Here is a 26550-nt window from a genome sequence, read left to right on the forward strand (position 1 = left end):
GTGTGCACTGTTAACTGCTAAATGAAAAAGTGCACTCATCCTCTGTGAGAAAAGCCACCAGGACAGGGGAAAAGAAATTGAAAAGGAGGAAAAGCATTTTTAAGTGTTATTGTTCCTGCAGTAGGGAGGGTATTAATTTTAAGAGGCTATTCATTATAAGGTATTTGAGCTTGCCATTCACTCTCCCATTGTGTCTCTCTATAGCAATAGCAATTATGAGCCTCTCCAAATGAAAACAGCAGTGAGAGGAGGGCTGCGACCAGTTTAATAACTCAGCATTACTGCACCACAGGGTTCTTGGGTGCTCTGTAAAACAGGTGCTGAAATAAATTCTTTGGCAGTGGCAAATGTTCACCTTGAGAGCAAGTGAAAGAGATGAGAGATCTTGCAGGGGATGCCCAGGCTGTCAAGGAAATTAAGGCCAACATGATTTTTTTATTCAGATTATAAAAGTAAATGGGTTGTCAACTGCGTTTCTTGCTGACTTTAAGAATATGCACCCCAATTCGCAAGTGTATACACTGCACTAAAATATACTGTACTTGTGATGTGAATGTGCTTTTGAAGTGTGACTCAAAACCCTTGTCATGTAATTTTCTTCAGTTCAAAAAAAGAGAAAGAATGTGACAGACATCTCTTTTGAATCTGGTATATCGTATATCAGGTTTTCAAATATATTTGTAATTACATTCGTAATCATGAAGTTGCAATTAAAATATAAAACACTGTATTTAATTTTAACTTTAGTCAAGTCATTTTTATTTATATAGAGCTGTATTATATAAATGTATTCATAAGGCTAAGGCGCAGCAATCCTCTAAGACTGTTATTTTGTAATAACATGTTGGGCCAAACCAAAATTCTGAAAGTAATTTTGATATGTGGGCTCATTTGAGGGGCCTCTCTTGTGAGCCGAATTCAGCCCAGAATCTACCACATTAGCCACTTGGTTTAAAGGGAAAAGATCTAGGGTAAAGCCCGTTGCTTTCTGTTATCTTTAAATGTTTGTTCTCTGTGTACAAATATGTGACTGAATGGGTATTTTCACTGTCCAAAATAGAGACCACGCTCACTCTGCCAAGTCAAGAAGCGATAAGAACACAAATAACAACCTCTTTCCTCAGTCAATCACCCTGCTGAACAATGGGCAGCCGGGCTGGAGGGAATGCCTTGTCATTGTCGGCCCACCACTGCATGTTGTCGTCTCAAGTTTGAGGAATGTCTGGATCAGGAGCCAGAGAAATACCTTCAGAATTTCCCCATTTCATCAGCTCCTGTTTGGATATTGTTTGTGCCAGGGTTCCTCCACCAAATCCTCTTAACATTCCAACATTGGCATGACAAAGTATCATTAAGTGCTGCATATTGTACCATCGATAACAGAATAATTTCACATGTCATGTCTTGTATCTCAAATTAAGATGAATACAATGTTTTCTAATTGGCCTTCCAGTTAGCCTTTCTAGTTGATTCAAAATGCATCTACTCTTTAAACAGCAAAAGAAAATCACATCACTCTTGGTCTCACTCCACTAGCTTCTTGTGGACTCTACCAGTGATGAGCAACTCCAATCCTGAAGAGCCACTTTTTTTTTTTTTTGTAGAGTTTAGCTCCATTCTAATCAAACATACCAGAAAAATCCAACCAAACTCTGTTTAACTCCCCTGGGGTCAACGGTCTCGCTGGCGTGACCAGCTCAGTTTTTTTTAAGATCAGTGCAAAAGACACTACAAATACTCTATTGATTCTGGTCACGCAAATAAGTGTTATACATCAATCGAAACTGTTAAGTGTCTACTTTTATTTGTGAACACTCACAATAACAACAAAACTTTGTGGTTTTGGAAAATAAAGAAAACAACCAGGGTGCGCTCTTTGTCTTCTCCGTCTCAGCGAACTGCTTTTAGAAACGCGCCACTAAAATGAGCTGTAACTCAGCAAATACTCAACACAGAGACATGGGAGTTATATCTATAGAAAGTTTGAAGTGTCTTATCGAAACAAATATTCTGTGATAAAGTAATCCTTATGAAACCAACATGATGTTCAGTCTTTCCCGTCTAACTCATTATTTCTAATACAATCCTGCCCCCTCATTCATATGTAAATATCCACGTGAGACCCGTGCACATGTAAAAGCCCAACGCAAACAAAGCATGAGGAGATCATTTATCGTGGCTCGTTTCTGGAAGAAGACTGAGAGGAATAAAGCAGAATTTCCCTCAGAACAAGATTTCATCCAGTAGAGGAGATCAATCTGATGAGTAAGTAATGTTTCTTTTTTGCATTAGTTAAGGTGTTATTGTGACGTAAACTTGAACACATTTACTAGTTGGGTTGTTCCCAAACTACAACATGATGAATGCTATGCATCTAAGAATGTTTAGACCATGTTTATTATTAATACTCTGTTCACAAATAGATTTTAATAGCGTGCTAAACAATAATAATTAGTTTCTCAGATATAAAATGTCTTTTTTTTGTTGTTGTTGTTTTTTGTTTGATAGTACAAAGCATGCGTGAGTCTACAGCTAAACTTACAGATGCTCCTGATATTAACATGCTCACAGATGTGTTTTTGTTTGTTTGTTTGTTTTGTATTTTATTGAATCAGATACCTGCACCACGGATGAATCCTGATGACTTTCTTCAAACTGTTTTCCTACTACACTGATATTCTATGGTAAAACAAGTTCCTCAACTACTGATTATGTTTTTTTATTCTTGAATCCATGGAAAGAAGCAGAAACACTTAAATAACACACGTAAATATCAGGTATGATTTACTTGTTTCACTTGTTGAACCGAATCTGTTGTAGGAATGACTGAAAGTCTGTTCACATCTCGGTGGTTAAATCAGTGTGCACAATGTGTCTTTGACCTTCATTATGTATGTTTTGATTATACTGTTTTGTAAATAAAATTTTTGTTACAGTAGCACTACTTCTTGTTTCCACCTTTGGAATATTCTCTTCTGCTTGTAGTATTATCATAAGTTGCTTCAGTTAAAATAAATAATCACTAAATAAATGTAAGGTTGCACTTTATTTTGATAGTCCACTTTAGACATTCTACTAATTACTAAGTATTACTAAGTAACTTTGTAACTACATGTCAACTACATGTCAACTAATTCTCATTAATTTGCAACTACATGTCTACTCCTACTCTCAGTAGGGTAGGTTTAGGGTTAGTAGAATAAGTTGACATATACTTGCAAAGTTTCTCATGGTGAGTGTGTTGTATGTTGTGGACCCATCACAATAAAGTGTTAGAAGATATTAAGCAGACAGTCTACTAATACTCTAATGACTGCTAGTTGACATGTAGTTGCAAAGTTACTTACTGTTGGTAGAATGTCTAAAGTGGACTATCGAAATAAAGTGTTACCAAGTGTAAATTGTAAAACAATAATGATGGTTGTGTAGTTTTCATTTCAGACTAAGAATACTGACTTACCAGTCATTTGAGAACATTCTTGGGAGCTCCTCTGGGCATGAATCTCTCCTTGGCATCACATCTGTAGATGATTGTATTAACTCAACACATCATGAGCTCATCATGTCCTTAGCATATTAACACATTACCTTTGACTCCATGAGTCCCTAGGAATTGTGTATCTTTATTAAAAGTGTTTTACTTTCAGATTTATGTCATGAAACATAACTAAGGTTGTAAAAATATGTTTCTGGCCATTACAAATCACTGATAAATAATATATATATATGAACTTTTGACTGGTTATTTAATATTCATTTTTGATTTGATTGTTTAAGGTAAGGAAAATTATAATGCTCACATATGTTTGTGAAATCCATGAGACCATTGTCTATTTGCTATTTAATGATTCCCTTCGGTAAAACGATTGAAAGCCATTTTTGATGAGCTTGCATCTGGTGAGAAGACATTCAACTCAATAGAACAAAGAACTAATATCTTTATGCATAAACTCCATTACAGGATGGACAGCAGTGTTTGTTTGGCTAGAAAATGAATTAGATAACCTGCAACAAAAGTGAAGTAAAATCAGTGGACTGGCACCACAATTCTACACACAATGCGATTTATACACAACTACAGCTATGTACCCAGCCCCCTGACTTCCATACTTAAAAGCAAGCCAAATACCTTGCAATGGACTAAATTCTGCTCCTATATCCCACCATCCAGACCCAAGTAAACCCTTTATTTTAGACATGGATGCTTCTGACGTTAGAATTGGAGCCATATTCTCACAAAGACATGGCGATCCAGCCAAGCTTCATCCCTGCACCTTCTATTCTCTCAAGCTGTCCCCTGCTGAATTGAATGTAGGAGACAAGCAAATGTTATCCATTAAATCCTCCTTGGAAGAGTGGAGACATTGTTTAGAAGGGGCCAAGTACCCATTTATAGTACCTACTGATCACAAGAACCTATAATACATCTGGACAGCCACAAGTCTGAATCCTCGCGAATGGTCACTGTTCTTCACAAGATTCAACTTTTCTGTGACATTCCAACATGGAAGCAAGAACAGCCAGGCTGACACCTTATCTTGTATCTATGAAAATGCTCAAGTAAACCTTTCAAATTCTCACATTCTAAACCCCTCTATAATTATTGCACCCATTAGGTGGTATATCATGACAAACATCGAGAACTTCCAAAAAATTGATTGGGTTTCTACTGACTGTCAGGCAAATTATCTTTTTCTACCTGAAAACCAGCGCACCCAAATTATTCAGCGGATCCACACATTACCTGGTTCAGGTCACACCAGCATCAACCGCACCAATATGGTTAGACAACGATTCTAGTGGCCAACCCTGACCACCAATGTCACCAATTATGTCCAAGGATGCCAAGTTTGTGCACAAACCTGTACTCCTTAACATCTCCCTGTGGGACTCCTTGAACCCCTTTCCATCCCCAGAAGACCCTGGTCCCACATTGCCATAGATTTCATGACTGATCTACCCCCTCGAATGGCTACAACACCATCATTGTCATAATGGACAGGTTCTCTAAGGCTTGCAGATTGGTTTCTCTTAAAGTGCTGCCCAGTGCTATAGACACTGCTGAGACTATCTTCAACCATGTATTTAGAATATTTGGTCTACCTGATGATATTGTCTCAGACCTCAAATCACCTCCAGAGTATGGAAAGCTTTCTGCCAACATCAACATAAGTTTAACTTTAGGATATCACCCACAACCAAATGGACAAGTGTAAAGACTTAATCAAGAAATTGGCAGATTCCTTTTCTCTTATTGCCATAGCTCACAGAACCACTGGAACAAGTTCTTACCATGGGTGGGTAAGCACAGAACTTACTCATCCATTCCTCCACTGGCTTAACCCCCTTTGAATGTGTTCTAGGATACCGACCTCCACATTTTCCCTGGACTGGGGAACCATCCGATGTTCCTGCAGTAGACTCCTGGTCAAGACACAGTGTAGAGGTTTGGAATGAGGCCCACATAAGACTCCAACTAGATATCTAACGACAACGGATCAATGCTAATCGCAAACGAAGAACAACCTCATCATTTAAACCTGGCAAAATGGTTTAGCTTTCTATCAGAGATCTCAAGCTTCACATTCTGTAGATGCCCTAGATTCATTGGCCCATTCAAAGTCATCAAACGCATTAATCCTGTCACATATAGAATCTAACCTACATTTCATGTTTCTTTTCTCAAGCCCGCTCACCCTACAACCCATGCTACCACCACTAGAAATTGATGGGAGTCCAGCATATCTGTACAAGAAAATCCTTACCTCCAGACAGAGATGGGGACAACTACAACATTTAATGGATTGGGAGGGATATTGGGAGGGGAAAATTCCTGGGTTACCACTGATGATATCCTTGACCCTTCCCTCATCACTGACTTTCATAGAAATCACCCACACAGCCCAGCTAACAGACCAAAGGAACAGAATATCCGCTGGACGCAAGCAGTGTACACTCTTGTGTGTCAGTCGCATACCAGATGCACTGTTTTCATTAAAATCAAAGCGTAAACAAACGTAAAGACGTATCCTTGTGGCGTGGCTGACACAGAAGAGCGTACACTGCTTACATCCAGCGGATATTCTCCAAAATGGCGCTACGCTGAATCAGAGGACACGAATTGTTGAATAAAGTCGTTGTTTTGTTTTCTTTGCACAGAAAAAGTATTCTCGTCGAGTTCAGATTGAACCACTGATGGCAGATGGACTATTCTGATGATGCTTTTCATACTTTTCTGGACCTTGACAGTGTTATTTACTTGGCAGTCAATGGGACAGTCACAAACCTCTCGGTTTTCATCCAAAATATCTTAAATTGTGTTCCGAAGATGAACGAAGCTTTTACGGGTTTGGAACGACATGGGGGTAAGTGATTAATGACAAAATTTTAATTTTGGGGTGGAGTAACCCTTTAAGCTGCTGTTTTTTCAGCACTAATGTTCCGTTTCTTGTAATACAAATTAATTTGAAATATTATATTGTAAGATTATAATAAATTGATTATTATGCTTATTACTGATATTACTTACTATTTCACCATTGCCATAGTCTTGCTTTTTGTCTTTTAAGCATGTCTTGTAATGCTAAGATTGATAAATGTTCTGTGTGTGTTTGTAAAAGCATGTCCCCTAACACAGGCCTCGTCTGACTCAGTCCCCGGACCCAGAGGGCCCAAGAGTTCTGGCAGATGCTTTGTGTGTGCAAGGTTTTCCAGTGGTCTCCTCTAGCTTTATTACACACACATCTATCCTTGCCTGAACTCTCCTTTCAAAAGAAACTCTGCTCTAATGTCTTTACCTGGAGCCGACTTTACTTTCAACCTCACGACAACATCAGAGATTCAGATTCATCTTCTCTGGAAATTATGGTATCCTTAACAATAAACAAGGGTAAAACAGCTCTACTGGATCTGTAGAATCAAGACTTGTTCATTGAAACTGAAATCAGTTAATTCATGTTTATGTCTCATTTAAGTGGCTGCTAGTTGCTGCCCACAAATAAAGTAAATGTTTGAGGAAAAAGAGCCTCTTTTTAGGACAGCTGAATTTCATCAGATCCTATTTAGCTGATGGAGGTGATGTAATGTCTGCCGAGTTGAGTAAAACACCTGTCATCAGAACACATGCAGTCATTGGTGACGCACCATCAGTGATCTTTATACAACCTTTGTTTGTTAGACGTATCTGTGAACTGTGGAATGAGACTTTATTTTGCCAGGACAAAAGTGAATACAAGTACCTCATACAAGCCTTCATTTTCAAGTCAGTGATAGACTAGGTGATCAGAAACTGCACCCATACAGTCACGGTGAGGTAATAAGTTTAAAGCAGGATAGATAAAACAATTCCTAAACACAAGAAGAACTAATAAGAAGAGTAACATTTGTGAACGTTTGGCAGACTTTGTATTGACTTTTTTCCCTTATAATTTGATCTGTTAAATTGGTAAGAGAGAGAGAGAGAGAGAGAGAGAGAAAGAGAGAATTTTTGTTTTCGGTCATTTCCAAAATTTAGCAAAATATTAAACCTTGTGTATGTAAAAGTCAATAAATCAATCAATCCAGTTCATTTATTATTTAGTTTGACCTAAATAATAAATTGGGGGGGGGGGGCTTATTTTACAACAGCTTTTAAAAGTTTCAATCTCTATTTTATACTACTTTTGTGGAACATAAAGCATCAGTAAATCTCTCTGCTGCTTTTGACACTTTTCATTAAATGCTTCATCGTTTATCTCTGCCTGTATTTTACATGTATGGATAATGATCCTCCAGTTGTACCCTGCTGCTTTCTGGGAGTACAGCTTGTCCAACAACAGTGAATTGGGGATGATGTTTCTCTGTATCCTCTGGAAGAGCACACCCTGGGCCTCTCTGGCCTGCACATCAAAGTTTGAGAGTGAGCTGGCCAGGGGTTGAGATTCTCTGCACCTGCTGCTCACTCCTGGCCAAATCAAATACATTATTCCGCCTGCAGAGCAACTTAATGGCTTCTGTGGGGAGCTGGAAACAAACAGCTACGGTAAGATCGCCCTCTGTCCTGTGACAGGAAGTGCTCTACGCATACACACTCTGGTACGTCATGCAAAACTAAGGTTGATTGATGACCCAAGTACAAACTTTTAAACTTTGGAATGTTTAATGCACTCTGCGTAGGTATATGCACAACTTTCCAGACGGTGACACTGTCATTTGTAAAACAAGCCACTACAATTGCATATACCAATACACATCTGGTGTTACAGCATCTACGCTGTTGCACCGTTAGGTAGCCTGTGCTCTCCACTGAGCAGGGAGAGTCATTTGGGTTGGACAGGTATCAATAATAAGCAGTGAACAAATCATCACTAAGAAAAACAGAATACATCTGTTTGGAGACTTGGCGTCCTGTCTTTGGCACAGTCACGCTTGACTTCAGCAAGGCAGGGCTGTTTTCCATGAGAGTAGCAAGTGACAACATCTGCAATTTCTTTTAAAAGGGAAAATAAAAACAAACCATGATGCAAGTAGGCTCACTTAAGTGCCTTGCAATATGTATAAACGGAATCAAAGGGACGACCTCAGACTTTCCCCAGCCGTCAAGTTAATGTCAATTAGCACGGTGACCTTTCTGAACAGTGTCATCTCTTCTCTGGTTTAAAGATGAGACATCTGAATGTTCAGCCAAGACCTTAAAGTGTGCCTTTTTTGGCCTTCATTTGGTGGTACTGTGAGAGATGTGTGCCACCCACCGTCAGCGAAAGAAAGACATGAGGGGATTGAATTGATCATAGATTGCAGAAATAAAAAATTTTTAGAAGTCAGTGTACTATAAAGAAAAAAGACCAGAGGCTGTATTTATTAGAACTATGTTCAGCCAAGTCACATCAGGGAATGACATACAATAGCTAGTTACATCAGCATCCTGCACGCTCTCTGTGTGATACACCAGGTTGTTCTGTACATCATCTATATATCATATACATTGTCTGTTCATCACAGCTGTTTATCTGCTTAAGGAACAGCCTTAAGGACACTTACCCCAAACCTTGAAGATTCCTCAATCCCCCACAATTCCAAAGACATGCAGGACAGGTGAATTGAACACTAAAATTCCCGTAGGTATAAGTGAGAGAATGAATGTATGTGTTTCTGTTAGTTCTGTGATGGACTGACCATCCATCCAAGGTGTTTTCCTCTCTACAGCCCGAGACCCATTGGATAAACTCTAGCATCCCCACGACCCTACATAAGACAAGCGGTTTGGAGATGGATGGATGAAAATGTGACCAATCACAGTAATAGTAGATTTGCCTTGATCTGACTTGTAAAATTCACTAAGGACACAACAGGCCATATTTTCATTAATATCCCATGATAACTGCTTACTCTTGATTAGAACAAAACCAACTAAAAGTACATTTGACCACTGAAAATATTTATCACATAGCTCATTAACAGACACAGCGAGACTTGAATTGGGGAGACATCCCAAATGTGCAGTGACCACCATGGACAGGATTGAGAAGCACTGATTTATCTAAATGGATCATTCATGTCAGGGTTTCTCAGCCCTGTTCCTGGAGCCTCCACAACACTGCACATTTTAAATATCTTTTGACTGACAGGTTTTTCATTGGAGATTTCACTGATAACAACCTGAATCAGGTGTGATTTATTAAGAATGCATGCAAAATGTGCAGGCTCCGGGAGAAAGGTTGACAACCATCGGCCCTAGTAATAACAGTATGACATTCTGTAAAGCTTCTATGAAATATGCTTTGTATTGTGAAAGCGATGTACTTAATCCCTATTCACATTGTCCACAATCTTATCTTTGGGCATTTATTTATTGTATTATTAGCTACAGTAAGTGTCCTAATACTGAGCATAATGGGTGAGCTAGATATTGTAAATCTGATCACAAATAGGATGTACTGGAGAAAAAAAATCAGTCCTGGGCCGATGGTCATGAACACTGACTGAGGTGAGAGAAATCTAAAGGTCTTTAGCTGTTTCTCTAGGGTTTATTGTGAATTCCTAATTCACTTGGAGAAGTTTTTTAGGTCTTCACAAATCTTTATGGCATGATGCACCTGACAATCAGCACTGTGCTGTTAAGTTCACTTTAAAAAAACTTCACAAGACTCATACTTCCACAATCCATACCAAAAGTCAAAGTTAAAAATGTGCAAAACCTTACTAGGACCCTCTCTCTGGTCAGTCATTTCACTTCACAGCAATAAGCAAGTGCTAATTTTCTGCTTCTATGTAAGTCTCTTGACAGCCTTGATTTCAGAGGTCTCTCCCTGATTAAGTTCACGTCTTTCACAACTGAATCAAACACAGCTGCTGCAAAGTCCTGCTGGCGAAGAAAATTGTCAAGTTTAGTACAGTCAGCATGAATCTGTAAAATGTTTAGCTTCTAAAAGTCACGCTCTAGGTACAGGTTGTATGATATTGATCTCTGAAGTTTTAATGCTATTGTAGTTAGCCAAAATAATGTTCCTGTCAGAAGAGAAGCTTACTGAGGTGTCCAGGGCCAGTTTCCTAAAGAGCCCCAAAGCAGCAGAGTTCCGCTCACCGGAATGTGGTGTCATTGGAGCTGTGTGAAGAGCTTTTCTGTGCTCCAAAACCTAGTGTGCTTCCTTTCTGTCCACTGTCCACATCAGCAACTACTTCCTAAAGGGCCACTCAAGATGTATTCTGATGCTATTTTTTAATTGTTGTTATACAGTATGCACAGTACACATGAGCAGGGGTGTCCCAATCTGCTCCTGGAGAGCAAACTTTAGCTCTAGCCCTAATTAAAAACACCTGAACCAGCTGCATCAACATCTTCATGATCACTTCCAGGCAGGTGTGCTGGAGCAGGAAAACAGCCCTCCAGGAAACATGCAATGCTACCATGGAACCAAAAGAAAGTATCTTAGAAGGCAGCAATGCAGTCTTTGTAGCTAGGTCACTTTGGAGCAGAACTTTTGTCTGGTGCAATGTTACCAAGAAAGACTGCTCACCAACAATCAGCAGCATGTGGAAAGCACAAGACGAGCTACCAAACTCCACATATGCCCTCCCTGAACTGTGTGTGTGGTTGTCTAGACACAGGTGTTGAACTTTCAAGAATTCCTGCAGCATGTATCCCAGACGGGAGAGGAAAACTGATAATTCCAGCAGATTTCCTGCAGAATTCTGGCTAGAGATTACATTCTCAGCAGAAGAGATCCCATAAAACCCCAATACAATACTGATAGCCATGGTAACCTCTCAGTGCCGTGACCATCCATTCCAGATGAAAGCCTGTCTGAGATTGTTTCCATAACGACTGCTTGGCATGAGCTGCTGTACTGCATTTTCCCAGGGTGGCTTTTATAGCTGTTTGTCAGCATCCGTTCCTAGCAAACGGTTGCTTCCTTTAACCCTGAACTTAAAACTAGGTACTATGATTTCCTTTTTTGTACAAAAATATTTATACCATGTTTATTTATTGTACAGGTTTAGATATTGTTTTTCCACGAGGGAAACAATGATGAACTACCATCTTTTTCAGATGTTGATAAATGTTTTAAAGGATATCCTGCAGTACAAGGTAGTGCAGCTTAATTTAGATGATGAACCATGTGTCCACATAAGCACATTTTCTACATAAAATAATACTTGGCACTCTTGATCTACTCTCAGAAGTATTTCCTGACAATTCATATTACTGAATAATAAAAACATTGAAATAATGTGCTGTATCTATGGTTACAGTAACTGACTGATGAAATTCTGCTGACATTTGTGGTATTATTTCATTCTTTTGGCATGACGGCCTGCTGCATGTGCTCGCTCTCACACTTTTTCTCTCACTCACACATGTTGTAACTAATGTCTCCATCTATTATTGCTGTTAATTTTAGCTAATTAAGTAAATAAACAGCTTGTCCTTCATTCTAATTAATAGTGTTTGGTAAGTACTTCTATTACAATTGTTGTCCTTGTGCCAAAATTAATTAATTTTTGCTTTATTACCCACAAGCTTGGATGTTGTATAACTTTAAAGGGCTTTTATAAACTGAATTTATTCAGTTATATACTGTATGAAGGCTTGAGGTTTCCCATTGGAAATCTATAATTGAAGCAAACACTAAAACTACAGCCCATACGTCCACTTAGACAGTATAACAATGGTAATATACTTACTTCGAAAGGTGTATGTGTCTCTGTACTTGCTTTAGAATACCATTCTCTAGTACACAATGTTCTGTTTAATAAGTGAATAATGTCACCTCCAAAAAGAATAAAGCTAAATGACTTGAAGAATGAAGGCAAGACATCCAGAACACCTTACAATTTTACCTGCCAGTTCATAAACAACTACAGCACAACAACCAAATGTTTACTGGCTGTTACATGTGTTAGATCGTTACAGAGGTTTTCCCTCAAGACTAACTAACTTGTTCTGTCCCTGCTGTAGACAGTGAGAGTGTAAAGGTATATTCTCTGCAGTACCTCTAATTTGCAGAACATCTAAGCTGCTGTTAGGCTCTGCCATGTCCTGCCATTCGCTGAATCCTATTAAGCTACTAAAATTCTGTAGGTCTGTGAACAGGGACCATAATCTTCATGGATGTACTGTTTTTGTTGTTTTTTTAAACAATCAACAGAGAAAATGCAAAACAAAAACAATCAAAAAACAAATGCAAAATACAGGGGAAAAGTCACATGAGGAGAGAACACTATAGCTATAATAAAAGTCATATTACCGAAAGACGATATGTTACAAAACGAAAATAAATGGAATACTTTATGGGCAGTAAGTTCCTGATAATTATATCCCAATAATAAATAATTATGTCTTTTTTTAGAAATTTTATAGTATACTGTATTATCTTAAAAGAGACAAATACAAAGTTCTGTAATGAAACTCTTGATGGCGCAGTCCAATAGGTTCTAACTCAATCTGCATGGCACAGCTGATTGGTTCTTTTCGTATCAGTCAATGACATTGCTTTTTAACATTCAAATATCTAGCTAGTGCTTGCTGTAGCAGTTGCAGTGCACTTGAGAAACCCTCCACCTTCCCCAGCTCCACCTGCATAGATCTGCTATGGGGTGATTTCATATATGTTATATATGGGGGTTATTTTAATATATGCAGCAGTATTTCTTACATGCTTTCAGCAGCATTTCTGTGGATGTATCGGCTGTAACAAGTCTTGGTACTTGCTCCACCGCAGCAGCAGGGTAGCAGATTTATTCCGCCAAGTCCAAACACATTAACATACGGTTACGGAGTGTTGGTTAATCTTGGACATTGCATTCAGCAGATATAGATCAGCTTGTAAAAATTGGCATCTTGTTGCAAATTAATTAACTTATATTTTCTCAATGCTTTGACGAGTCAAAATTCTGTTGATGACTTTTTGTCATGAGTTCCTGGGGATGATATGTGCAAGGTTTTATGCAAATCAGATGAACAACCTAGAAAGAATTTGAAAAAGTACCCCTTATGGTTCCATAGATATGGACCAAAATGCAAATTGACTTATTATAGCGCCACCTACAGTCAGGCAGATGTGCGTCTGTGTGCCTGAGTAGCGATGCATAATTGGGAACATCTTGCTGAGTTTGGGCTCTTTTCACTTTATTGTCTCTGAGGCCCATATTGTTTTAAGACAGAAAAATACTCAAGGCTTTTCGCCAAGTGGCTTTGTAATTCCACTTTAGCTTTACGTGCCTGTTTTGGATGTATGTGAATGAAAGCACAGAGCACAGGAAAAATTATGCAATCCCAGAACAGTTATCCAAATAACTTTTCTGGAATCTCTCTGAAAGGGGCTGATTGTTTGTTTACACTGTCAATGTGATAAAGCCCATCCATCATGCTCACAGGTGGTCTGCAAATCAGCACAAATGAGGTACTTTGTTATTAATTTACACAAAAATAAAAATTAGTTTTTGGCCAAAATATGATTTCATAACCCCATAATAACTCTTCCCAAGTCCATCCCCAGTTCTTCTCACATTTCATATCCACTGACATAGGCCTACTTGTTTAAAACTGTTTTCTATGCATATTTCTCTCCTGATTCAGACAAAAAGATATATTTACTGGACAAAGCAATATTATGGATTTTTGGCCAAAAGCACTGATTTAAAGTTAAAACGACTTAATGATGGGTTAATAATGTCAGCTTTTTGCTTCACAAAACGTTAATTGATGGAGTGTGGAATACTTGTGGATTATTATAATATTTGTTATCAGTTGTTTGGATTCTCATTCTGGTGCCACCCTTTCTTTGAAGAGGATCCATTGGTGAGAAAGTGATGAAATGATTATTTCTCTACATCTTGGGTGGGCTGATTCATATTCGGGTACATATTCAGCAAATGTAAATTTTTTGGTGAACTATTGCTTTAAGCTGTTGGGAACAGACAGGTTAGTTCCTGGTCACATGGGTGTAGGAAGCCTAAATGAGCTTGAAATAGAAAAAATTCTCTGAGTGAGACATTTTTTACTGACCCCCTCTGATAAGGGAATTTAAAGGTTCACTTCTGTGCCTGTGACCATGATTACAGATTTTAAAAAAAAGAAAAAAGTAAATGCTATAAAACATACCTTTTATTATTATTATTAATAATATTATTATTATTTTAATGTAGTTACAGATTACTGTGTTACAGATAGGCTATGTAAAGTAATTTAATGTTAATAAATTGCATGCATTATAAACATATTATAAAAACAAAGTATTCAGAGGCTGTTGATACAGCTAAATTGTGTTTTATATGCATTATATGCGCTTAAAATTGTGTTGTGTTAATATATTTATTGAGAAAAAAAAAAAAAAATGCATGGCACTTATCAGCCTCCGTACACCGGTGGCCCGGATGGGCAGCGTAGAGAAGGGCGCCTGCGCAGTCCACAGATCTACAGATCATACGGCTCGTTTTCACAGCTCTGCTGCTCGGTGTTAGGATGTTGTGCAGCTCTGTCTGTTAGCGGCTCACTCTCACTCACACACTCATTTAAACTCATAGCTCCGCTTCATTCACAGGCCTACTCAGTTATGAACATGACGCCGTTTTTAGCGAGTTTTATTTATTTGGTGCTGTTATGTAGTAGGATATGCTGTGATAATGACACAGAAGAGGATGAGCACGCCAAACACACATACACGGTGGAGATGTTCAATGATGCCGTCTCGATTGCTCCACACTTCGTCATGTTCTACGCGCCCTGGTAAACCTGAACGCTTATAATTGAATATTTTCATTATATTTCGATATATATATATATATATATAATGGTGAATGCAGTGAGATCAGTGCCGTTATGTTGGTTCTGAGTTGAATTGCTGCGATGTTTGAAGTGACTCCATTAACTCCTAGCCACTTTAATCTACAGAGACACTCGTAAACTCAATTTTGGATGAAGTTTCTAATGCACGTCCATATAAAGACACGAAGCACAGCTTTTTGACATTAGAGTGATGATAATAGACTTTGATAAAAAGTTAAAATTCCTGCAGTCATAAAGTTTTAGTGTACGTGGCAGAGCATGAACAGCCACGACATCAGACATCACTTCCTCATCCTCTTAAAAAAAAAAAAAACAACAAAAAAAGTACAATGGTAGCATGGTCTTTTAAATCTGTGCAGTGGTAATACTCGTTTTTTTGTTTGTTTGTTAAGGATTAATGGTATGTAATACCAGGACGTTTCAACAAAAACACCGTTAATAATAATTAACCCAGTTCTATCTGTGCAGTGGTATTACCATTTTTTTCTTTGATGGTATTTAATCAAACCAGCAGCCACAGTACTTGTGCTGTCAATGCAAGAAGAGACAGACACAGTCTACAAGTGATTCTAAACCACTAAACAATATTCCTGAATTAATACACCACCATAATCTTTGATTTTAAACCGTTTATTCTGTTGGCTTTCTTCTGAATACTGTATTTTATTGTACTTTATTGTATATTGTATTCAAAAATTTTAGTTTTATGTTGAGAGCGATTCATTGAGGAAGATTTTTACCTGACCGATAAAGCTAACACAGATTTAAGAAGTTACTTTAGTTAGTAGTGGCTCATTGATCTGTTATTTTATGAAAGTTTTGTAAGATGTGAGGGAATACTAGTTTAATAAAGTAATGAATAGTATGATAAAAGTGTTTGAATATGTTTGTGGTGTGCAGGTGTGGTCACTGTCAGAGGCTGCAGGGGACGTGGAATGAGCTGGCAGAAAAATATAACAGTATGGAAGCTCCTCCAGTGTATGTTGTGAAAGTCGACTGCACAAAAGACACAAAGTTTTGCTCCAGTGAGCACGGGATCCGTGGATACCCTACGTAAGCATTATTTCTCTGTTATTACTGTGCATAACTCAAAAGGTGTTTCGCTTATGCAGAATAACAGTACAATTATTTAGATGTGTAAAACATTTTATGTGCATGATTTATAATCACCTGACAGTCATGTACCTAAGGTAAAATTACATGTGGTTTGATTAATCATTGACTGACTTAACTTGGTGTTTGTTTTACAGTCTGAAGTTGTTTAAACCTGATCAGGATGCTGTAAAGTATCAGGGCCCAAGAGACCTGCAGGCGCTGGAGAGCTGGATGCTGAAAACCCTTCAGGAGGAATCTGAAGTAAGATCATACACAGCTAAAATATTTGTATGAATAGAAACATATTCTTATGTTTGATTTTAAAAGCACTTTGTGCAGAACATGGTCAATGTGTAATTCTAAAATGTCACTATATTACAGCGCTCGTTCTTATTGTGTCTTTCCCCATCTCACCCCAGGAACCCCAGACTGAACCCGAGCCTCCCAAAGTCCCTGAACCCAAACAGGGCCTGTATGAACTCACAGCTACAAACTTCAAATCACACATCTCTAAAGGTAGTAGCCCACAACATCTTTTAACAATATAATATTCAAATCATTTCAGTTTCATTACATAACGTTTTACACTATTGTAATGGTGTCATGATACCACTATGTTCTATCAACTTGGGTAAAACATTATTATTTTATTTGAAAAGGGACCATGCATTCTATTTAGAAGAGAATTTGCATTTGTCCCTTTATATTTGATCAGGTTCTCTAAAGCTCTCTATACCTGTTAATTAACAAATTCATCATTTGGAAAGTGAAGCATTCAAACAAAATTCACTACTTCACTGCTGACCTGCATACATGGATGCAGTCTAGGAAAAAATGCCTGAAAACATCAATGACAATTAATACAATCTTTCAATCAATACTGAATGTAGTGGTAGTAGTAGGACTGGGCGATGAAACACTATATTATTGAGTTGTGCAAAAATTTATGTAGATAACTATAAGCTCTGGACATTTTTACACAATATGTATTAATCTAACAGCAGAAATAAATGCGACAACAGCCAGTCAGTGCTTGTCACTAACAGACTAACTCTGCACGTTCTGTGTGCCTCTGTGTAAATGAATGGCACGGTTTCGCCTGATACACAAACTCAAACACATGCAACGCTCAATATGTGAGGACATGAACTTCAATCTCCAGGGCTGTATGCTTGCTTTTATTTTTAGCACCTTCTGATCAATAACAAAAATTAGCCTTTCCATTAATGTAATGCCATTTTTTTCAAACTTTATTGAGTGTGTGTCACCTTTTATGTCAGATTCAAAAGTGTTTTTTTTTTTTTCAAAATTTATAATAAAAAAAATAAAAATCGATATTAATAATATTAATTTGCACTACAGAGGTGGCACAGAGGAACACAAAAGTGGCATGTATAATTACAGACACTTAATAAGGCTCAGAGGTGGCAGGAGTGCAATTAAATTCATAAATTTATGTTTAGATTAATGTTTTAAATATAGCATTTTGAATATAGAAATATTAAATTATTTAAATAAATGAAATGAATCAAAATCACATTTGCAAACTCCCTTAATTATCATTAGAAGTCTGTCACTGTTCATCTCTATCTCACAAAGTTCCATTATAAACAATGAATCTCTTATTTACATGGTGTCTGCACTTTTTGTTATAATGAGAGGATTTGTGAGCTTGCATAACTCGGCACTGAACAAAACTCAACGCTGCAAAAACACGTTGTATGTAAAAACCATTGAAGCTCCCTGAGCGCAAACACAAATATGCTGATTGACTCAGTCGCATCTGGTGCTCCTAAATCTAAAAGACTTTCACAACCACCCATCAAAAAAGCATTTCTTTCCCCATAAATGGTAAATGAATATTGTGATAAATATCAATATTTTATGATATATGTAAAAAAAAAAAAAAAAAAAACAATTGTGTAGTATTAGTATTTAAGTTGTTTGTGTCACAGATTCATTGAGCACCCATCAGGATTTTAATTGGTTTAATTTAATTTAATATTAAGTTATTCCCATAATGTTTTCTCTATGACAATAAATTTGATAGCAGAGGTGAATTATGGTCTTGGCTTTCGTACAGATTCAGCCCTTTTCTCATACACCCTTTTAATGTTACATGTTGCGTCCGTTAGCCAAATAAACGATTCCTGTTTGGAGGAGAGGCAGGAAATGATGCTCTGGCTTTGACAGAACTGTTTATGTTTCCCACCTTCAGATGTTGGAAGCACATGTAAATGATGTTGCTTAACCCTAAGAGGGTGCTCACCAAAAGTTTTTTGTTATACATCTTTATTTATTGTACACATCATGCTAAATTAATATATTTCCACATTTCGTAGCTGTACTGTGTACACATAATTCACACAATTCATGACGTTTCTTGTAACATCATATGGTTGTGGGTGGCATGTCTGTTGAGTAGATTGGCTGTGAGATGACACTGTAAATTCACTTCTCTTTGTGCATAAATGTGCAGCCTGCAACACCACATTTTCTGCAGTCTGTGATCATTTTGATCAGTTATGATTATAAACCCGTTATGTATTCTTGTTATCGTACCTCAGACATGCATTCTTGTTGTATTTTGAAGCTGTAACCCTGCAATTCAACTCTACAGGTTCTCACTTTGTGAAGTTCTATGCACCGTGGTGTGGGCACTGTAAAGCCATGGCTCCAACATGGGAACAGCTCGCCACCAGCTTTGAGCATTCAGACAGTGTCAAGATCGGCAAGGTGAGAGAGGCCATTGTGGCTTCTCTTGTTTTTTTCTATATTGAAAATTGACTTCTGTTTTCTGATATTTACATATTTTGCTTGCTAAAGGTGGATTGCACACAGCACTATGAGGCTTGTTCAGATAATCAGGTTCGCGGTTATCCCACGCTGCTCTTCTTCACTGATGGAGAGAAGGTAAGAAATTCTAGAGTGGTATAATTTCTTATGTATTAATATGTATACATTCTACTGTTCAAAAGTTTGGGGTTGGTAGGATTTTTTTTTTTTTGAAAGTCTCATACTCAAGGCTGCATTTATTTGATTAATATATATTAAAATGGCAATACTGTGAAATACTACAATTTAAATGAACAATTTTTCATTTTCGAATGTGTTAAAATATAATTTATTCTTGTGATGGCAAAGCTGAATTTATTTTATTTTTATTATATATATGTTTTTTACCATGAGAATAGCCTAAGATGCTGAGATGGCATTAAATAAAAATATACAACTACTCAATGTCACGCGATCCTTCAGAAATCATTCTAATATGCTTATTTGGTGCTCAAGAAATATTTATTTATTATCATCATCAATACTGGAAGTTGCTTAATCTGCTGCTAAATATTTTTTGTTGGAACTGTGATGAATGTGGTGTTCAAAAGAACATGTAGTCATTATTTACTGTCCCTTTTGATCAGTTTAATGCATCTTTGCTGAATAACAAAACAAAAAAAAACTTCAGATGTTACCCTTTTTTCTTTTGCTTTTCAAATATTCTGTTACTTTTTCTATGCTTCCTACATCCTCACAACCATGAAGAAATTCCTGCACTATTTTTCACTTGTAAAATTGTAATGTTCCCATATAAGCGAATCAAATTGTAACTAGATGTTATCAATTAAGAATGTTAATAAAAGTCTGATAGTTGTCATAGTGTTTACACTGAACAGTAACAGTAACTGTGCACATGCTGTGTGTTTTCAGGTTGATCAGTACAGAGGAAAGCGTGATCTGGATTCATTTAAAGAGTTTGTTGATAATCACGTAAAAGCTGCTGAATCTAAAGATGAACCTGCGAAAGAGGAGGAGCACGCTCACGAAATCCCACCTAGCACTGAACCTGAAAAACAAGAGGTGGGTGCCTGTTTTAGTTTTCATACAATACAGGTTTTGTTTGCAGTTTCCTGCTTGGCACCATAGAGATTTGATTCGTTTGTGTGTGCGGGCAGATGTTTGAACAGCGAGCTGCAGACTTTGGCCCGTAGACACGAATCTGCATCTTGAAACCGAGGTAGTAATTATGGGCAGAGCAGCTATTTCCTCCGGCTGATGCAAATGTGCATGTGTGCGTGCGCGTGGGTTGGTGGGCCGGAGTGGAAGGGGTGGGCGGGGAACTTAAAGAGCTGTTATTTTGTTTTGTTAATTGGCTTTCCTGTCTAAGCTTGTCTTTTATAAAGGGATTTTGGCTGGCTGGAATTGTTGGATGGCTAAAGAGTGTCCCTCAAGAGCTCTGTTACAGAGTTCTCGTTTTTATTTTTATTTTAGTTGGAGGATTATTTTAAAAGATTGTAAACCGTTGCTTTGAGATGAGATCATGCTCTTAAACAAATGTTCAGAACTGGTGTTGTAATTAAGGAAACCATCCAGTGAGAGGTATTTAAACTTCAGCAGGATATGATTACCTGTGGAAATTCTCTAGGGGTTCTACTATGAGTATGTTCTACCTTGACACATTAGTGAAGTGAAGTGAAATGACGTGTGGCCAAGTATGGTGACCCATACTTGGAATTTGTGCTCTGCTTTTAACCCATCCAAGTGCACACACACACACTGCGAACACACAACCGGAGCAGTGGGCAGCCAATGCTGCGGCACCCAGGGAGCAGTTGAGGGTTCGGTGCCTTGCTCAAGGATCTCACCTCAGTCGTGGTATTGAAGGTGGAGAGAGCGCTGGTTATTCGAACCCACGACCTTTGGGTTACAAGTCTGACTCTCTATCCATTAAGTGACGACTGCCCCGCTGTTAGTGCTGTTAATGTAGAAATATGATATGAAAGTTAAATGCGTACAAAATGTGCTGCCACTAATTTTTTTTTCTTCTTTTTGTTTCTCTCAGTCTAATGTTCTGGTTTTGACTGAGAGCAACTTTGATGAGACTGTTGCCAAAGGACTCTCCTTCATCAAGTTCTATGCTCCATGGTAAGTGTTAGTGCGGTGTAATTTGACAGTTTTGCTGGTACTTTATCAATAGTCTAGTGGCAGGTGGGGCTACCTGATATGACAAATAATTCATATATATAATAAAAAACCTAAGCATCAATGTTATTTTAGTATTATTTATATTGTTATAGTTGCATTTCATTATATAATATATATATATATATATATATATATATATATATATATATATATATATATATATATATATATATATATATATATATATATATGTGTATATATATATAGTGTATATATATATGTGTGTGTGTGCATCTCAAAAAATTTGAATATTGTGAAAAAGTTCATTTTATTGTAACATTTCAAAAAGTGAAACTTTCATATATTCTAGATTCATTACATGTAAAGTAAAACATTTCACAAGTTTTTTTGTTTTAATTTTGATGATTAGAGCTTACAGCTCATGAAAGTCAAAAATCCAGTCTAAATCTAAATTCTGGGTATCTCTTGTTCTTTGAACCCACAATAATGGGGAAGACTTCTGACTTGGCAATGGTCCAGAAGATAATCATTGACACCCTCCACAAAGAGGGTTAATCACAGAAGGTGATTACTGAAAGGTGTGGCTGTTCACAGAGTGCTGTATCAAAGCATATTAAATGCAAAGTTGACTGGAAGGAAGAAATTGGGTAGGAAAAGGTGCACAAGCAACAGGGATGACTGCAAGCTTGAGAATACTGTCAAGCAAAGCCGATTCAAACACTTGGGAGAGCTTCACAAGGAGTGGAATGAAGCTGGAGTAAGTGCATCAAGAGTCACCACGCTCAGACGTCTTCAGGAAAAGGGCTACCAAGCCACTTCTGAAACAGAAACAACGTCAGAAGCATCTTACCTGGGCTACAGAGAAAAAGAACTGGACTGTTGCTCAGTGGTCCTAATGTCCACTTTTCAGATAAAAGTAAATTTTCCACTTCATTTAGAAATCAAGGTCTGAAGACTGGAGAGGCACAGAATGCAAGCTGCTTGAAGTCCAGCTGTAAGCTCTAATCATCAAAATTAAAACAAAACTTTTGAAATGCTAGAATATATGAAAGTTTCACTTTTTGAAATAAGTTACAATAAAAAAATGAACTTTCACGATGTTCAAGTTTTTTGAGATGCACCTGTGTGTATGTGTGTGTATGTTTTTAGATAATAACCCTGAGCAGCATTGACATTGTAGTGATCTTAATGCTCTTTTTATTGCTTAATGCTCTTTAAGTCTTTCAATGTTTTTCAGGATGTGCTGCCTTGGTTTAAACTCAATTACCAATTTTCCACAAATCCATTTTAATTCTATATTTATACTGCTTTTTGTAGTATGAACCAGAATTTAACGTGTAATTAAAATTTCAAAAAGACAACAGTTAGGCTGTTTCTTTTTTGCCAATAAAAGTGGTTCTAAAAGAATCCAAAGCAGGATCGAGTAGAGTGATACTAAAGGTGAAAAATCTGGCGCGGTTACATAAAAATCAGATTTCTCGGGATGCCATTTGTCAAGTAAAATTAGAGGACCGAATCTAAATGTAATATTTCGGGATGAATGAATACTTTGCTAAAAATGGGTTCTTGGTAAGTGTTTTTGTTTTCCCATTAAATATGTAAATTAGCTATATTGTCACAAGATGTTGAGACTTGTTTCCGAGAATGTTTGTTTGATTATACCATAGCCTGTCTGAAAATGTTCTGATTGGCTTTAAGTTTTTGAATGTTGAGTGCAGTTGCAAAATGCAGTTTATTCAAAAATGCTTTGTTTGTTCTGACCAGTAAATTAGATTTTTATTATTATTATTATTATTGAGCAGCTTAGTTTATTAAATTTGAGTTTTAAAGCTGCACAATTGCTGTTTTAAAATGGTGGTTCAAATATTCAAGTTCAAATTTCAAATATTGTCAGAAAGCTAAACTATATTGAGACATTTTTGTAAAAGGGTTAATGATTCTTTTTATTTTTAAGAATGTTGTATAATATTTCCTGATTTGTGCTTGTCTTTTTTTCCCCAGAGTAAACAAATCTATATCATGATATAGATAACATGGTTTTCACGCTACTAATATGAACAGTGTGAAGTTATTCGTTTAGTCACTGGCTTGATTCACTAATGCATAAATGGCAGGAAACCACTTTGCGACAAAGAACGTCTGTACATGAGCCCTGACATATTACACCGGTCACGGATCAAGATGGTCATGAAATGCAGTTTCAGATTTTTGTGTCATGTTTCTCAAAGTTGACTTATAAAATTTGCAAAATTTTTTTTTTGCACCAAAAAAATTTTACCGACAGACTAACCTAACAGAACGCATCTTATTGCATACGACGATGACACATTTGGATTTCAAATCCAGGAAATTATAATTTATATTTTAAACTGAGGAGTTAGTTTTGAGTTTTGCTTTTATTGTAGAGTAATCTCTTATGTAATTATTACAAACATTTTGATTTTTAATGACCCTTTTAAGCTATATTGTGAAGCCCTGCGCTGTGACAGACACGCGTGTTTGTGTGTATATCCACATGCGCGCACACAGTGTACTCCCCTCCCCTATCTGTTCCTCTTATCAACTTAATGTTTCCTTAGTGGCTGATCAAAAGACCCGCCACTCCCTGATTGGCTGAGCTTATCCTCTGTCGTTCAGTGACTCACGCAATGTGTTCGTGTATTTTAGGTGTGGTCACTGCAAAAACCTGGCCCCTACCTGGGAGGATCTATCTAAAAAGGAGTTTCCTGGTCTGACTGATGTGAAGATTGCTAAAGTGGACTGCACCGTGGAGAGAACGCTCTGCAACAGATACTCTGTGAGTGCAGCTCATTTAGTCTGGATCTCAGTCACATTTTTATTCCCTGATGGGTGGCAGGGAGAGTAACAAGTCTTGTGGATGTTTGAGGGATGGAGTCAACATAACTTTGTTAGTGGCAGAGAGTTTTTTTTTTTTTTTAAATTAGGACTTTTTTTTCTTTTTTTTAAGCTTGTTCCAAAAACTTGTGTGCTGCCTTTCTGTCTACTATGAATGGAAAATGTAACAAATGTTTTAGTCTCATTCCATCTAATGATTCTAGTTACAAATCCTTCCATTAATGATGTTTTTTTTAGTACTTTTGATAAAGCGAAGTCATTTTTTCTTTTTTATTAAGTGCATACACAATAAAAAGTGGCAGTTTTTATTTATATTAGTTTATTAGTTTTAATATTTAGATCTGATATTTTAGCTGCTTTTTGCCTTGGAAGCTGAAGTTGCGTTAAATTATAAACAAACTGAACCTCATAACTAGACAGATTTTGAGCACTCTACATGACTCAATGTGACCAGCTACTTCCGTTGACATTTTGAAGTGTGTATCCTTTGCACACTTTTCTGTCCCTGAGATGTGAATGGCAGTGAACAACAAAACTGAACCAGGTCACATGACAAAGCCAACATAGTGTATATTGTACATCCAGATTTCATGCTATATATATATATATATATATATATATATATATATATATATATATATATATATATATATATATATATATATATATATATATATATATATATATATATTTATTTTTATTTTTTCTATTTTTTCACAAAGTTTGTTTCAAATTAAATGTAGTAGCTACTAAGAAAGGATGCAGTTTTAGCTTGGCTTCGTGTTTAATTACTACACACAATCTAAATGTATATAAATATTTGATAATTGTTCTCTACAGGTGCGTGGATACCCAACTCTCCTGATGTTCCGGGCGGGGCAACAGGGGGAGGAGCATAATGGAGGGCGGGACTTAGAGAGCTTACACAATTTTGTTATGAAGCAAGCGAGAGATGAGCTGTAACTCCTCCCTCATTTTCCATCTCACAACACATCCTCCACAAAGCAACACGATCTACATTTACACTACATTTTGTTCATTTCTGTCCCTCACCTGCTAAAGTGAGCACAGTCTTTTCCACATGATAAAATGTGAATGTACATGATTTCATCTCGGATCAGTTGATGAGATTATTAGCGATTACAACCACAGACTTTTGATTTTGCCCTTTATCTGTTAAAATAACAGCATTACGATTACAAAAAAGTACACTGTTCAGATCATTACATCATTTAAGGTGCATATTTTGTCAGTTATATTTGAGGAAATTCATCTTGGTTTGCTATCAGCTAAGAAAATATGACCTCAGGGAGACCATGTACCATTCAAAGAAAACAATGGCGTACCTGCTGTGATTTCTTTTTTCCTCCATTCAGTGTAAAATACTATATGATACACTTGCAAACAGCACTTTGACCATGTACGTGGTTTTTCTGTTGGAGTTTCAAATGTTTCGGTTGTGGTCTTAGGTTTTGAATTGGTTGTATCGTTCAGAATATTAAAAAAATTCTAAAATAAACCAGATGAAGGTAGTTTGTTAGCCAGACTGGGAGATCTGCTTAAACCAGGCTGGTTTAACATCTTCGGTTAGTTTGTCTTATAAAGCTTCTTAATATTCTTGTAGGCATATGAATGGGGAAAATACTTTTAGACATGTCCCCAATATTGCCATTATGTAATACTTTTTTGTAATTTCTCAACCCTCAGCAAAAGAATGCAAAATGGATCATTTTTGCTGTATAATGACGGTTTGTGGAAATATGGTTTACTTGCAGTAGAGGTTGTGAAAGGTTAAAGCATTTATGGTACATTATTTTTTTTTCTTAGATTATTCTGCAAATGTGGCTTTTATTATTTTTCCCATGTCATTTCTCCTTTGATTAGATTAGTCTTTTTAGACTCTGTTTGAGACTCACTCTTTTTTTCCCTTTGTAATTCAGTCTTGATGGCTTTCACATGCACTCAACCACTTTTATTATTATTAGTGAACTGCTTAGAACACTTTGTGACGGTGAAACTCTGACACTGCCGTAGCCTGGTATCATTGCTTGAAGAATGCTGATAGATTTGTATGTGTTCTCTGATGCTCTCCAGTGGTTTCACTGATTTAAACAAATGTAATTTACATTTTTCCTTTCAAATATTCCCACACCGAGATGTTTATTTTTCTCTTTTACTGGATCTGAAAGAGAAGGAAGGGAAAAGCAATCAGAGAAACCGCATATATTCAGTGAAGTCTTTATGGGAGGCATATGGTCAAGGCTAACTCACTGAAAAATGCAGTATTTTTGTCCTGTGTGAGAGGGGTACACACACACTGCCTGGGGGTTTTTGTACAAAAAAAGGCATGTTGTGACAAATTTCATAATAAAATGTCTTTTTCCAAAAAT

The 26550-nt window shown here is 37.0% G+C and overlaps 1 protein-coding gene across 1 annotated transcript; it reads left to right on the plus strand.

Moving 5' to 3' along the window:
• Window positions 1–14898: 14898 nt before the first annotated feature.
• txndc5 (thioredoxin domain containing 5) lies at window positions 14899–26549 on the plus strand. The gene is made up of 10 exons (XM_058765145.1): window positions 14899–15205; window positions 16166–16318; window positions 16516–16621; window positions 16780–16876; window positions 18981–19096; window positions 19187–19273; window positions 20069–20218; window positions 21201–21283; window positions 23972–24101; window positions 25001–26549. The coding sequence occupies exons 1-10, from the start codon at window positions 15033–15035 to the stop codon at window positions 25121–25123; spliced, it is 1218 nt and encodes a 405-aa protein (XP_058621128.1). The 5' UTR covers window positions 14899–15032; the 3' UTR covers window positions 25124–26549.
• Window position 26550: the final 1 nt, after the last annotated feature.

Source organism: Onychostoma macrolepis, chromosome 24 (assembly GCF_012432095.1).
Source record: "Onychostoma macrolepis isolate SWU-2019 chromosome 24, ASM1243209v1, whole genome shotgun sequence".
NCBI classification, from domain to species: domain Eukaryota; kingdom Metazoa; phylum Chordata; class Actinopteri; order Cypriniformes; family Cyprinidae; genus Onychostoma; species Onychostoma macrolepis.

Bases quoted from the DNA above. Each gene is read 5' to 3' on its own strand.
- txndc5 (XM_058765145.1), top strand. From the start codon at position 15,033: ATGAACATGACGCCGTTTTTAGCGAGTTTTATTTATTTGGTGCTGTTA. The intron at 21,284-23,971 runs GTAAGTGTTAGT...CGTGTATTTTAG, and splicing joins ATCAAGTTCTATGCTCCATG to GTGTGGTCACTGCAAAAACC. The intron at 24,102-25,000 runs GTGAGTGCAGCT...TGTTCTCTACAG, and splicing joins CGCTCTGCAACAGATACTCT to GTGCGTGGATACCCAACTCT.